Raw genomic sequence first — 14,293 nt, forward strand, 5'->3', positions numbered from 1 at the left:
CCTCCAAGAGTGTGCGCGGAGGAGGCGGCGGAGGTCCCTGCCACGCCCCGGCCGAAGAGGCCTGCGGCTCTCAGCCCCGGTACTCGGTCAGCAACAGGTAGCTAGGCCGGCGTGCGGGGAAACAAAACGCGCCTCGGCGAGCGAGCAAGGGTCGCTGGGCTCAGGGAGGCACCTCGGTGACCGAGAGGGTGAAGACAGCGGTGAGGGGAACCGGACGGCGAGGCGGAGGTCTCCGGCCCCTTCCCAGGCTCGCCCCAACCGAGGCGGCCTCGCCGGCCGTTGCGCAACCTTGGAGCAGGGCGCGGGGCGCGGAGCGCTGGTCCTCCCGGTACTCAAGCGACGGTGGTGACCACGGCCGGGAAGGGACGCGGGCCGGGCGCTGGTGGCGCTGCCGGCGCTGCCTGCGCTGCCGGGAGGAGGAGTGGGCGGGGGCGGAGTGGGGCGGGGCATCGGAGAGCCCGCCCCCGCCGTCTGCGGCCATTGGCGGCGGGCTGGGGGCGGGTGCGGGCGCGGCGATTGGGGCTGGGGCCGCCCGTCACGGCGGGGCTGGCGGGTGGCGACGTAGCGCCGCGCTCGGAACTGACCTACTAACACACATCTCCCGGCGCGGCCACGGCGCCCGCGGACCAGGCGCGCCGCCTGCCTCCCGCGCCGCGCCCTCACCGCCGCCTGCCGCCCCGGAGGCCCGGCCGAACCCCGGTCTCCGAACGCCGTCGGCTCGGCTCCTGGCCCCCGTTCTTTCTTCCCGCCGCCCCGACTCGCCAGCCGGAGAGCAGGATCACGGTAAGCGCTCCGCCCACCGCTGGCCCGGGCCCGGCGCCCGGCTCCCCGCGGGCTCCTGAGGCGCGCGGCCGGCGGGCGCTGGGCGCGGGGCGGGCTGTGCGTGGGGCCCGGCTGTGCGCGGGGCTGGCCCGCGGCTGCGAGTGTGCGCGGGGCATTCATTACATAAACTTTTGCTGCCTTGTCAGGGGGGGACTCGCCACCTTAAGGTGGCTGCTTTGATTGCAGCACCCTCGCTCCGGCACGTAGTCCGGGCTGGCTTGCGCTCCCCCCGCTGCTGTTGCATAATGTCTCCTGATTTCAGGAAAATTGATGTTTTGGTAGAGAAGAGCGCCGGGGAGGCTGAGCCATCTCGTGGGGAAGGGCTGCGCTCTCTCCTTTCTGGTCCCTTCAGTGGGACTGGCAGCGGAGGAGAGGAAGGGGGCTGAGTAGTGGGGAATAGTCTTGATTTTCTCGTTGAGAAAGAGCGTCGGTAGCGTGAACGGTGACGGCATTCAGAGAATGCCTGCGCTGCGTTTGTTTGTGTCCGGGGCTGAGTCTGCACAGACGTTTTCCACCCTGTTTGTCGTCAGCGTGTTTTACCAGCGCTCGGGGAGGTTGTGGGATTTGTCCTTGCATACATTGCATAATCTGCCCACGGTGAAATACTGGCAAGGATTAAGGGTTAATGTGGGAATGTGCGCGTACGTGGGCAATGATTTGGTAATTGTAGTGCAGCGTTGGATATTAGATCATTATTTGCCTGTATATTACGTCCCAAACGAAAAGGATGTGTCTTTTTTTTTTTTTTTAACACTCCTACAAAACAGAAAAGGAAGAATTCCTCGGGTTGCATTCTGATTTTGGATACTACCCGAGCTCGTCCCTTTGGTGTTCTGAACTATTCTTTTTAAATCTGGGACAAACCATTGTGACGTTCACCTCCCCACCTTCCTAATTTTAATGCATTCCGTTCGATCAGCCCTTTTTTTCACCTTATTGTCATTGCTTTTTCAGACACGACAAGACAGCACATAATAGTTTCCTGGAAATGTTGCATTATGTAACTGACGAATTTGCTGGCAGTGAGCATAGGAAGAGGGAGCTAATTACGTGATTTTATAATCTTGCTACAAAGAAAGTAGGACAATCTCAGCCTTTAAAATGTCACTGTAACAGTTTTTTAAAAGGATATTTTAAACAAGCAAGTAGACAACTGGGTAAGCATTGAGTTTGCTCATGTTGCCGAATGTGCGTCTTTTGCCCTAAATGAAATGTGCGTTCTTCTAAATTTAGCCCTAACTATCGCATTTTAACAATTGTGGCCTCACAGCGCTATTTCTGGTGTTTTCTCCAGGGCTGTGTGCAAATACAAGTTCAAGGCCATTTGCTGTAGTTTTAACTCCACGCCTTCCGAGAGACCTTTGATAAGATTGTATTTTTAGGAAGGCATTTCGCAGAGCCCGGTGATTTGCTGGATGCTGACTCCCATTTATCTTTTTAAAGGACACTTTAGGAAAGTGCTGTTCCCTGAGAACAGCAGGGGATGACCGAGTGTCATCTTTTGGTCTTGGCTTTTGTAAATAACAGCGAATGAGGCCGCAGTATTATTTCACATTTTTTTTTTCGTCCAGACCAGATATGATTTATGGGAAACAGATATAGGTTAGTAGATTGTATTTTTTAATGGATGTCCCAGTTTTATTCATGTGAGAATTATGTGACTATGTGATATACTCAGATTTTAAATTTATTCCTGGACTCTTATGTAGTGTGTGTGTGAATATATGTGTACGATGGTGTGTATATGTCAGATTGTTTCCCCCTAATGTAATAGTAAAATAATTAAAGAGCAGGGTTGTGGAGGGTTTTTCAGGGGCGGGGAGCGGGCAGAGAAGGGGACAAAGATTACAGAGATTCACCTCTGGAACAAATTTATTGCCCCCAAGTAATTGAAGTCGCTTTCCTAGAAGCTAATATTGCTCCAGAGCCCCAGTGTCAGACCCCCGACCTACTCAGGAGCTCGGGTTGGGAGCCCTGGGCCTGAAGGGGCCGCGTAGCGCCACCTTCCGATCGCGACCTTAGGGGTGCTCCCTTCCTCCCAGCGCGTTCCTCCCAACTGCGGCCCCTTCGGGTCTGGGGTTGGGGGGGGTGTGTGGGGGTGGCGGGCGCGGACCTCGGTCAACGGCAGGGAGCGCCCTTGGGCGGCGCTTGGACCGGGGCTGCAAGGCGGCCTGCGCTCCTCCTTCTCGCCCCCTCCCCACATTCCTTTGTTCTGGCGCGGGGGTCTAGGCTGCACCGAGGCCCCGCTGCGCCGCCCACCCGGCGGGGGCGGGCCCGGGGGGGGCGTGGCGCGGGGGACGGGCGGGGGCCGCCGAGGGACCGTCCGCTGCCGGGGAGTGCAGTGCTCCCTAGGTTCGCTTGCGCGGAATGAGGGAAAGGGGAAGGGAGGAGGGAGAGAAAAGAGGGCAGCTGGAGCTGGGGGAGCGGAGCCGGGCGAGCTGGAGGGACCCAGGGCGAGGCTGCTCCGCGCGGAGAGGGCTGCCCGGCCCCCTGAGCGCTTCAGCGCCGCGGCCCGGGCTGCTCCAGGGGCCTGCCTTCTTGCTCTTTTTGCGCGCTTGAGCCCCTGAGCAACCACCGACACCTTTGTTCGAGAAAGCGTCATTGTGTGTCCGAGAGGAGCGCTTCCGATTCTTGTAAAATGAAAAAGACCTAAGAAAACCACCAAATGTCAACAGACCACAAAAATTGGGGGTGGGGGGTGGGGGTCGCTTCAGTATTGATAATGACAAGGAGAACCCCAACTTGACTGTCGAGTCACGTATATATATATATATATATATATATGTTTTTGTGTGTGTGTGTGTCGGTATATATATATTTTGCACATTAGTTATGTGGCTAGAGTAGAGAGAACTCGAATCCCCCCGAGTTAAGTATTTTAAAAAATCACAACACTTGTGTGGATGGGATACCGCTGTCCTGCTGAGTAAGACTACGGTACTTTCATCCTGGCAGTAAGTCTTCTGAGACTGTGCTCATGCAATAAATCGCGGTAAATTCAGGGCAGCGTCACAGTTCTCTAAAAGCCATCAGCGAAAAGTGTATTGTTTAAAAAGTTGGCTTCTATGGGATCAAATCTTACACCCCCGTCCCTAATGGTTTTTCTTGAGTTTCAGGCAGGTCAGTAGCTAGGAAACAGTGAAGTGCTACCTAGGAATACAGGCTCTGGGCTGAGAAGAGCTGGGTCCCAGGCCCCAGTCTTGGGCACTGCCCTGATAGGCCTCCGAGGCAAACTGAGGGAATAAAACCTGTTTATTTAGCTGGAGAGTTGTGGGGAGCTCAGTAAATGCTTCCTGTCTAAGTGACTTAAGTGACCAGGAAGCAGATATGTGTGTGTGTGTGTGTATTTTAATATTCATCTTTATTTTTCACTAAGTCTCTGTGCAATAAGGGTTGAAGTTTGAACTAAGCCTAAAGTTAAAGATTCTTCTTGAAATACTGTGCTTTTGTTGTTGTTGTTGTTGTTCTAGTAATGATTAATTTTTCTCTCAAAACTATTTGATATTTCATTAAATGGTAATTTTAGTTTGAAGGAAATTCTTGACAGGATTGCAGAACCTCATACTTCCCAAGTCATTGGGTTAATGTTTGGGGAAACTGTTTAAAGGAGAGAGAGGTGAGTTGATGGTAGCATTAATGGTGTAAAAAGGGCCAAACAGCTGTCTTTTTCCAGTTCCCTTGACTTCTTTTGATGGTTTTCCTGGGCCTGGATAATCTCTGGGTCTAAAATTCCAGTCTGAGATCACAGGCTGGTTAGACCTCACAGATGAGCTATCCTGGGAGGGAGTGTGTGAATCCTTTATGGTTAAAACCCTAGGATATGCCCCATGAAACTGTCAGTGGTTGACCGATGAACGTAGAATTAAATTTCATTTGGTTTATCCTTGTAACATAGAACAATGCTTCACTAAGAATTGTAAGAGGCAAAAATTAGGCCTGGAACTAGTCATAATTGTTGCCTTAATGCTGCTTATTCTTCAGAAATGAGATGATAAGCTAGTATTTACTAAACATGGACCCTGCCTGTGCCAGGCACTGTGTTGACTGTTCTATTATCATCCCCAGTTTAGACTTAAGAAAGTGGACCTTAGGAGAAATTGATTAGCAGTCCAGGCCAGGAACCTGAAAAATGGGTTTGCGGGGGAGGCGAGGGCGGGGGGCCTCTGTCTCTTCCCTGAGTATGAGTGCAAGCTCACTGGAGTTTTTGAAACAATTTCCTTTTCTGTGTTAAAGACTTATCTTTGCTAAGTGCAATTATAACATCACTGTGATGCAACAACCTGAAAATTAAAACCCTTTGTTTGGGCCCTTTCCCATGTTGAGCAATATGCTTGACTCACCAGCTGAGTGGATATTTCTAGTTGACCTTGCTTTGGTCCATAGAGTCAGTTCCGAGATGTGAATGTGATTGCAGCATAGAATGGAAAAGGTACAGTCATATTGCCGAGGCTTTATTTTTACCCAAGTAAAATCACACATACTTCATTATTTCCATTGTAATCCAGATGGCATTGATGCTGTTCAGAGTTGTTTATTTTTAATTTGTATTAAGGAATGAGAGCACACTTGGGATTCAATTCAAAATATGACAGAAACAATGTAATTGAAGTTTCCTTTAATATTCATTTCTTGTTTTTGTAAGGTATGCCTGTATTTCACAGGGTTAACACATTGTTTGATATCCTGTTATTTTTCTAAATTACATTTGAGTTGATTTTTATCCAGATTGGACTTGTGTGAGAATGTCGAAAGACATTGACCTTTGATCACAGACATTACATAAGAGCTTTTCAGTTTCAAAATGAAGTTATATTACCACCACCCCAATTATCTCTCAAATTTCATTACAAATAACTTTCTTGTAGTTAAAAAAACACTGTTTCTCATATGGTTTTAATTAGAGTATGCTAGCTTGTTTTTATGATAAGAAAGTTTAGTAGAGATTTACTAGATACCTTTCGTAATAATCTGTGCTTTGAGCATTCATTTTCCTTGGAAGCAGAATGGTGTTTATAAGCCTTTTAGTTCTCAGAACATGGTGTCTTTTATTAATTAACTTTCTAGGGATCTAAAACTGGAATTAAGTAGCCTTCAAATAAACACTAAAAATAAACATTTAAAATAATCTGTTCTGCTCATGAGGCACATAGCAAATGACATGTGTAATCGTCTGTTCACTGGGAAAGAAAGTGAACAAGAAATTAAAAAGTCAAGCTGAGGAAAACTGGAATGACTCCTCAGTTTAATTAGGAACATTCAAAACCTTGCCCTTTCATACCCTTTTCTCACTCAGCCCCGCATGCGCCCTGTTTTCCCCATCATTGCCACATGTTGCATGTATTCTGGCATTACTTACCTGTTGCAGAAATTTCCTATAACTGGGTTACTTCATGATTATTGGTGTCCCTTAGGATTTCAGATTAGTTGCTAGTTAATGAGAAGTTATCTTTTTGAAAGTTTCAAGAAAGCAGATGGTCCCCATTTTGAAGTGACTGCACGTTTTTGTTGCTGTTAATGTATTAGTATTTCATCACCCCCACCCTTCTAGTTCCTCTCCCTCAAGCCTTGAAGTTGTTTGGTTGTGTTAGCATCTATGCATTTACCCCCAGTAGTCTTCAGAATATTTCCATTAAGAGCTCGGTTACAAATAGTGGACTCTTTTTATTAAAAAAAAAAAAAAAGTCAGGTTATACTATACTATTTCGTATTTCAATCCCGTAAATTATATCAGTGCTATAGTAAAATGCAATGTTGTCATTGTACTTATTAAGTTTAAATCTAATTTTCAAGTAGCCCTTTGTTGAAGATGAGAGAGCAAGGAATTTGAAGTATTTTCATTTATCATAAACTTTCTCTGGTTTTGACACATTCATTTACAAAAGTACCTGAATAGAAAATGTTGGTCAGTTTGTTGCTATTATAGGATAGATTTTGGCAGAGTGTGAGAATCTGTTTGTGTGTGTATTCATATCTTGATCAAGTATACATTTCTCTCTGACTTCAGGGTTGAAGTCTATGTTACTAGAGACAGAATTATATTATTAATGGGAGGCATTTATGAGGGTTAACATAGTTTTCTTAATTGAAAAAAACATTTTATTTTTCAGCCTGATTAGAAGATCCTCGTGCAACTTCAGTGTTTCCTTAGTTTTTTCATCCCTCACCCCCAGATTTTATTTTCATCCAGGAAAAGAAAGTAAAGCGTTTTATTGAAACAATCACATCATGGATTTTACCCACAGGAAGAAAATGTAGGTTAATATTTGCTAGTATTACTAGTTTAAAGAACTGTGAATTGATTCATTAACTTTATCTTTTTTCACTAAAATGGCACTTATCTCAAGACTAAGCTGTTGTCTTCCTAGTGGAGAGATGTAGTTTAACATAAAAGATTTTTTTTCTTTAATGGTATCTATACTATATCTCTGAGAGTGTAAATAGTACATTCAGAGAGTAGAGGAAAAATGAGGTAATTCTGTCAAAATATTTCCAAATCATTGGGCATACCAAATAGTATTTCATCTTGTATTGACAGAATGTTAAGATCAGAGTATAGAGTAGAAGCAATTTGCAGTCTCTTTAAAGAGATGATAAAATTTTTTCATAGTAGGTTTTAATGTCTAAGCTATTAGTCAGATTTTAGATGCTTGAAACAAAATGTTTCTTTTCTTGTTTTGAAATAAGTTTAAATTGTCCACTAGTATTTCCCTGAGAGATGTGTTGGAGGCCAGGGAAGATAAAGGTCTGTTACTGTAAACGTAAGTCATAAGGTCCCTCCTCAAAAAGAAGCTAGGGCTAGAATTTGTGTTGTAAAGCTTTATTTGTTTAGAGAATTTTCTAAACCAAATTTAATCTTAATAAAAACAATATTTAGGTCATCTGACTTAAGTAGAATTTTAAATCTGGGCTTACGAAACAACTCCTGGCTATAGAAATCTTGTGATGTACTATGAAAAAGCATTAATTAGCAATGGCACGTCCGTGTTAGGTGTGGGAAAATATGTCATTGGAATGTGATGATTCCTGCTCTTAATTTCTCTTTTTATTTGTGTTTTTAAGAAGCAGCCATATTATCTAATGGGTGTAATGAAACCGATCTGCTGAACACACCAGCATCATAGAATTGGCATTTAATGTCAGTTACTCACCAGAAAGGAAACTAGCGGTGACTGATATAACACAGCGTTAGTGGTGATCTGAAAACTTGAGGCAGAGGTGAAATGACTGTTAAATTAATCATAAGGGAAAACACTGGAATCTGAAATAAAGGTATTAGTTGAACATAAATACTGATGTTTTTAGAAAGCACTGCAATCCACCTTTGCATGCTCTTTAAATTTATTGTTGAGGCAGATAGATCTCTCCCCTCAACATCTCTGCCTTCTAGTGCTGCATGATCTTGGGGAAGTCGCTCAGTCTTCTTTGTTTTAACTGTACCCTATCCCCATGTTGAAAATTGATATATTTTGGGTTTGTGAGAAAAAAAAATCGCAGATGACAATGCCAACAGCTGTGACTTTTCTTTTCTTCTCATTTATTTTAGCATATAGGACTGCCAGGAGATTAAAATTTTAGAGAGAGATGAAAATTTAGAATGCTTTCTCAATTCACTAAATAATCACAGGATATAAAACAACTCTGAGGAAGATGGAAAAAAGTTCCAGATGGTACTTTTGATGTCTGAAAGAAGTTCTGGCAACATCTAATAGTGCTTTGCTGCCCCCAAAGCACTTAGTAAATGGGTATATATTACACAGAAATGAGAAGAACAGAACTGAGAATCTTAGCTCTTCCACCTAACTAGCTGTGTGACACTGGGCAAGTTGCTTAACTTCTCCCAGCTTTAGTTTTCTCATCTGAAAGTGGTTATTATTATGAGGGCAGTGAAATAATGACAGGCCAGGCTCAGGGTGCCTGTTGCATAGTCAGTATTGAGTAAATGGCGCCTGTAATGATTGTTTTTATTGTCACCATACCAAGAAAAAATCCACGTGGCTAGAAACAACATGATACGTACACTGACTCCTCATGTTGGCAACGTTCCTGCCACACCTGTGTGTGAGTACAGTGCTCATCTGTATTCATGAGCCTGCCTCTCACCAAAGACTAAGGGGTCCCTTGATTCTTGGGAGTTTGATTCTTCTTTCCGTCTTTATCTGCCCCAAGTCTGGCTCAGTGCCAGATATACAGTAGGTGCTCCATATCTGTTGCATAAGACAAGTAATGAATAAGAGAAGTTCTCTCTTAATAAGTAAAACAAACTTTTTTATAATTTATGTAATAATATCAAATTTAAAAGAATGTATCAGCAAGTTTTTGTTACAAAGCTCTCTTACGTAAGGCAAATAAGTGTCAGTCAAATGACGAGCACCTAAGAGGTTCAGTTTGTTGCTAGGATACAAATATATTAATATGCTCCCTGAACTAATCGGTATTCTAGTTGGGCATACAAAACAAACATGTAGGAAGATAAACATTGTACAAAATCAGCACCTCTCTCTATAGTATCTTGAACTGCTAATAAATTATTTTCAATACAGCAAAGTTATTTGATAAATAATATTATAGAAAATACCCTTATGTAGTATGTGGTGATTTGCTGGTGGAATCATAGAGGCAGTTATTATGTGCAGATGAGGGAAGAATCCAGATTCTAGTATACCTAGTGAAATTGAAATTGGAAGAAGATTAACTGAAAAGAAATGAGATTTTTCTGCAGGTTTTGAACATACCAAACAGAGATGAAAAAGTGGACATACAGTACTTAGACACATAGAAGTGGGTTAAGAGATTTTAGAATAAGTGAGATATTTTTGTTAAACAGAAGTAGGATTATTTTCTCTATGTGGTGTGGCAAAGGCTGCCTGCCTGCCCTCACTCACACTAGACTCAGCGTGATTCTTTGGAACAAGAGATTGAAATTAGAGTCTCAACTCACTCAACATAGGTTTGAAATGATGAAACGGATATGAAATGATGAAAGAACAAAAAGTTTAGAAAGAGTAATACAGACAGAATGGTGGGGCATTTCAAAAGCATAACTAACAATTCATAGGTTAGATGAAATGTAGAAGGAATTTAATTTTTTTCCAAGGAAAGGATAAATTTAAAAATGCATGGAAGAGAAAGATTGTCAAGTGAAAAAAAATACTTAGGATCATAGTGTACAAGGAAATAAATAGTAGTACCTGGGGATACAGTGGAGATTTGAAATGCATCTTGGAAAATTTCAATATAGTTATCTTCCTGGAGTTGGAATTTTTACTCTTGCTTCAGCATTGATTTGATTTTAGTGGGGAGGACTTAACAGATTTAAGAAATACAAATTATTGACAAGAAAATAATCCATTCAGTATGTAGAAGGAAAAGGAGTTTTCATGTCAGACCAAGAAATGTTAAGTGCAAATATAGGAAGTAGTGTTGTTTACTAAGTGATAACTAGGAAGCTCCCTTTCTCACACCATCACTGCCTGCTGTGGCAGACTTGTTGCCTTCATTTCCCACTAAAAGATATTATCAAAGACAAACAGAAGCTCAGTATTCATACCATTAAGTTTTGCTGAATTGCAACTCACTGTTTGCATTGGCTCAGTTTGATGGACGAAAATGTGGCATTAAACCTTATCCTTGATGATCCTGAAGTGATTACATCATTCCTTCTATTCCTTCTTGAAAAGACACAAGAAGCTGGCAGGCTTTTCCAACTGATAAAATTAAACTTCATTAGTCAATATAAAACTATGCACAGGAAAGAGGGACATGAAAACATTAAATCTTTCTAACAGGACAGGAGAGAGTGCTATATACAGATAGTGCTGGATAAACAGTTGTTTTAGCATATCTCCTTCATGAACGTATAACCTACTGGAAAACTAGGCAGAGAAACCCTGTCCAGAAACACAGATCCGAAACCACCATGAAAAGATTGTTATTGGAGCCTAATATGGATTTATTATCTCCTGTCAGGCCAAATTCAGATTATAAATTTGTCATCAGTGGAAAAGGGAGCTAGTTGATAGTCCTGTTTTCGAGTTCTTATATCTTATTTGAAACTAATTCGTAAAATGGAAAGAAATTCTTTCCATAATTAAATGCTCTCAGTTTAAAATAATTTTAAGTTTCAAGAAGGCACTGTACTTAAAAAAAAAAAAATCCCTTTGAATAGTAACCATTTGTTTTAGGCTGAAACTACTATATCAGTGAAATCTATTATGACAGAATTATCGGGATCAAAAAGGCATTGTAGATGCTACAACTTTAAGTGAATGTTTGATAAATGAATTTGAGGGAACCAGGGGGGAGTAAAGCATTTTCTCATAGCACAAATGTGTCAAAGAGACAGCTTTATTGAGAAGAGTCCTTTTCAGGTGTGCTGAGTCACTTGGCAGAATGACCGTGACATAAACCACATAAGAATTAAACAACTACAACTCAGTTGTTTGTGTGACTTTTATTTTTGTTTCTGTGGAAATAAAAATCTAGCTCCATTTCTGTTTTCCATATAATTACAGAATCTGTCTACTGACATTAAAAGGTTTTCTTGGAAAAGTTCCTTTTATGAGGTGAACTGGTTTGCTTGGCAGTCATATAAATGCTATCTAAAGGTATTCAGAAGCCCCACAAGATGCAAGTACTATTTAAAAATGTACTAACCAGAGGCGATCTGTCATTTCCTTCCTGTAATGTCCTATCCCCACATGCCCCACCCCACTGTTTTTTCTCCTGAAACACAGCCGCCTTCTATTTCTCCCCAGGGCAGATCTGTTCTTTTTTCTCACTCCCCTGGACCACATATTCCCCCGCTGACCGTTCTCAGTGGGGACTTGTCCTTTACAACTTTACAGTATAGATATTTGGGTACTTACTTTCTTTTCAAACTTGTAAACTCTTTGAAGGACAGAACTATTGCCCCTCAATGCTTCATGTAGTTTCTTGTACATAGCTGGTAATAAATATTTACCAAATAGATAACTATTTCTCTTCGTGCATTGCAGGTCATCTAGAAGACCCCTACTTCATTCAGCGAGAAGAGCAGAAGAGATTTATTCTGGATGGTAGAACAAAAGGAAGAATATTGATGGATTTTAAACTGCAGTTTTTAAAGCACTTGAGAATACTGAGGAAGTAACTTCTTCTGCACTGCATATATACGTTAAGGTGCAGCCGATGCAGCTGAGAAAAATGCAGAGCGTCAAGAAGGAGCAGGCATCTCTTGATGCTGGTACCAGTGTGGACAAGATGATGGTGCTTAATTCTGCCTTGACCGAAGTCTCCGAAGACTTGACGACAGGGGAAGAACTCCTTCTCAGTGAAGGAAGTGTGGGGAAAAACAAGTCCTCAGCATGTCGGAGGAAACGGGAATTCATTCCCGACGAGAAGAAAGATGCCATGTATTGGGAAAAGAGGCGGAAAAATAACGAAGCTGCCAAGAGGTCCCGGGAGAAACGTCGACTGAATGACCTGGTTTTGGAGAACAAACTCATTGCACTGGGAGAAGAAAACGCCACTTTAAAAGCTGAACTGCTTTCCCTAAAATTAAAGTTTGGTTTAATTAGCTCAACAGCCTACGCCCAGGAGATTCAGAAACTCAGTAATTCTACAGCTGTGTACTTTCAAGACTACCAGACTTCCAAATCCACTGTGAGCGCCTTTGTGGATGAGCATGAGCCCTCGATGGTGGCCAGCAGTTGCATTTCTGTCATCAAGCACTCTCCTCAGAGTTCTCTGTCTGATGTTTCAGAAGTATCCTCGCTAGAACATTCACAGGAGGGCCCTGTGCAGAGTGGCTGCAGAAGCCCAGAAAGCAAGTTCCAGGTCATCAAGCAAGAGCCAATGGAACTGGAGAGCTATGCCAGGGAACCCAGAGATGACCGGGGTGCCTACCGAGGGGCCGTGTATCAGAACTACATGGGGAATTCCTTTCCCGGATACTCGCACTCTCCCCCTCTGCTGCAGGCCAACCGGTCCTCCAGTAACTCTCCGAGGACATCGGAAACTGATGAAGGTGCAGTAGGAAAGTCATCCGATGGAGAAGATGAGCAGCAGGTTCCCAAGGGCCCGATCCACTCTCCCGTCGAACTTCAGCGTGTCCACGCCACAGTGGTTAAAGTTCCAGAAGTGAATTCCTCTGCCTTGCCACACAAGCTTCGGATTAAAGGCAAAGCCATGCAGATAAAAGTGGAAGCCTTCGATCATGAGTTTGAGGGCACGCAAAAACTTTCCTCTCCTGTTGACATGACGTCGAAGAGACATTTCGAACTTGAGAAGCATACCACCCCCAACCTGGTACATTCTTCTCTCACTCCCTTTTCAGTCCAAGTGACTAACATTCAAGATTGGTCTCTCAAATCTGAACACTGGCATCAAAAAGAACTTAATGGCAAAATTCAGAGTAGTTTCAAAACTGGAGTGGTGGAAGTGAAAGACAGTGGTTACAAAGTCTCTGACCCAGAGAATTTGTTTCTGAAGCAGGGGATAGCAAACTTGTCTGCAGAGGTCGTCTCACTTAAAAGACTTATAGCCACACACCAAATCTCTGCTTCAGACTCTGGGTAAAATTACTACTGAACAAGCTCTGGGCCTTTAGAGATGTCATTTGCAATAGATGAGTACGTTTTGTATTAGGCTGAATTTTCACTGGACCTGTGATGTCATTTCACTGTATAACATTCACATGTTGTCTGTTGGGTGTCTTTTTGTGCACAAATTATTATGAAGATTAGACTGTGTTATCACTCTGCCTTGTGTATAGTCAAATAGTCCATCGCAAAGGCTGTATATATTGAACATTATTTTTGTTGTTCTATTATAAAGTGTGTAAGTTACCAGTTTCAATAAAGGATTGGTGACAAACACAGAACTTTTGCTCCATTGCACTTAGTTTTATGGGAAAGAAAGCAATTTAAATAACAAAGTGGATACTGTATTAAGATACTCTGCATTTTACTTATTTGGAAGAGTTTTCTCCCACCTGTAGTAAATGAAAGTCACTCTTTGTGACCCCATGGACTGTAGCCTAACAAGCTCCTCTGTCAATGGAATTCTCCAGGCCAGAACATTGAAGTGGGTAGCCGTTCCCTTCAGGGGATCTTCCCAACCCAGGGATCGAACCCAGGTCTTCCACACTGCAGGTGGATTCTTTACTGTCTGAGGGAAAACTAAAACATAAGTTCAACACATAATTTTCTTTTTCTAGTTTGGTCCAGGGTATGGTAAGTTTGAAAACCTTCCATAGGAGGAGAGTAGAGAAAAGGGGGTGGGGAATGCATTTTCTTGCATTTGAGCCTAGTAATTTACTAAATTACTCCCTGTTATATATTTTTCTTTAAGGTTTCGTTTTCTATATCCTTTTTGTTTTTAAGTAGAAAAACCCAAGTTGTTTAGCATCAGCATGTCTTTAGTCATCTCTTTTAAGTATGACACATGGAAGTGAATAGTTGAGTCATTGACCCACTTTGTTATTTAGAGGTTC

The 14,293-nt window shown here is 42.9% G+C and overlaps 1 protein-coding gene across 3 annotated transcripts; it reads left to right on the forward strand.

Annotated features, from left to right (window-relative positions):
• Window positions 1–659: 659 nt before the first annotated feature.
• NFIL3 (nuclear factor, interleukin 3 regulated) lies at window positions 660–13,576 on the forward strand. 3 transcript variants are annotated; one of them, XM_068974265.1, is made up of 2 exons: window positions 660–783; window positions 11,817–13,576. In XM_068974265.1, the coding sequence occupies exon 2, from the start codon at window positions 11,989–11,991 to the stop codon at window positions 13,375–13,377; it is 1,389 nt and encodes a 462-aa protein (XP_068830366.1). In that variant the 5' UTR covers window positions 660–783; window positions 11,817–11,988; the 3' UTR covers window positions 13,378–13,576. The 3 variants fall into 3 exon arrangements, with proteins under 3 accessions (XP_068830366.1, XP_068830368.1, XP_068830367.1); XM_068974267.1 differs by lacking the exon at window positions 660–783 and adding an exon at window positions 7,021–7,073; XM_068974266.1 differs by lacking the exon at window positions 660–783 and adding an exon at window positions 7,975–8,091.
• The last annotated feature ends 717 nt before the right edge of the window (window positions 13,577–14,293 follow it).

This window comes from Capricornis sumatraensis, chromosome 6 (genome assembly GCF_032405125.1).
Source record: "Capricornis sumatraensis isolate serow.1 chromosome 6, serow.2, whole genome shotgun sequence".
Classification (NCBI taxonomy): Eukaryota; Metazoa; Chordata; class Mammalia; order Artiodactyla; family Bovidae; genus Capricornis; species Capricornis sumatraensis.

Excerpts from the sequence above, each read along its gene's own strand:
- NFIL3 (XM_068974265.1), top strand. The coding sequence starts at position 11,989 with ATGCAGCTGAGAAAAATGCAGAGCGTCAAGAAGGAGCAGGCATCTCTT.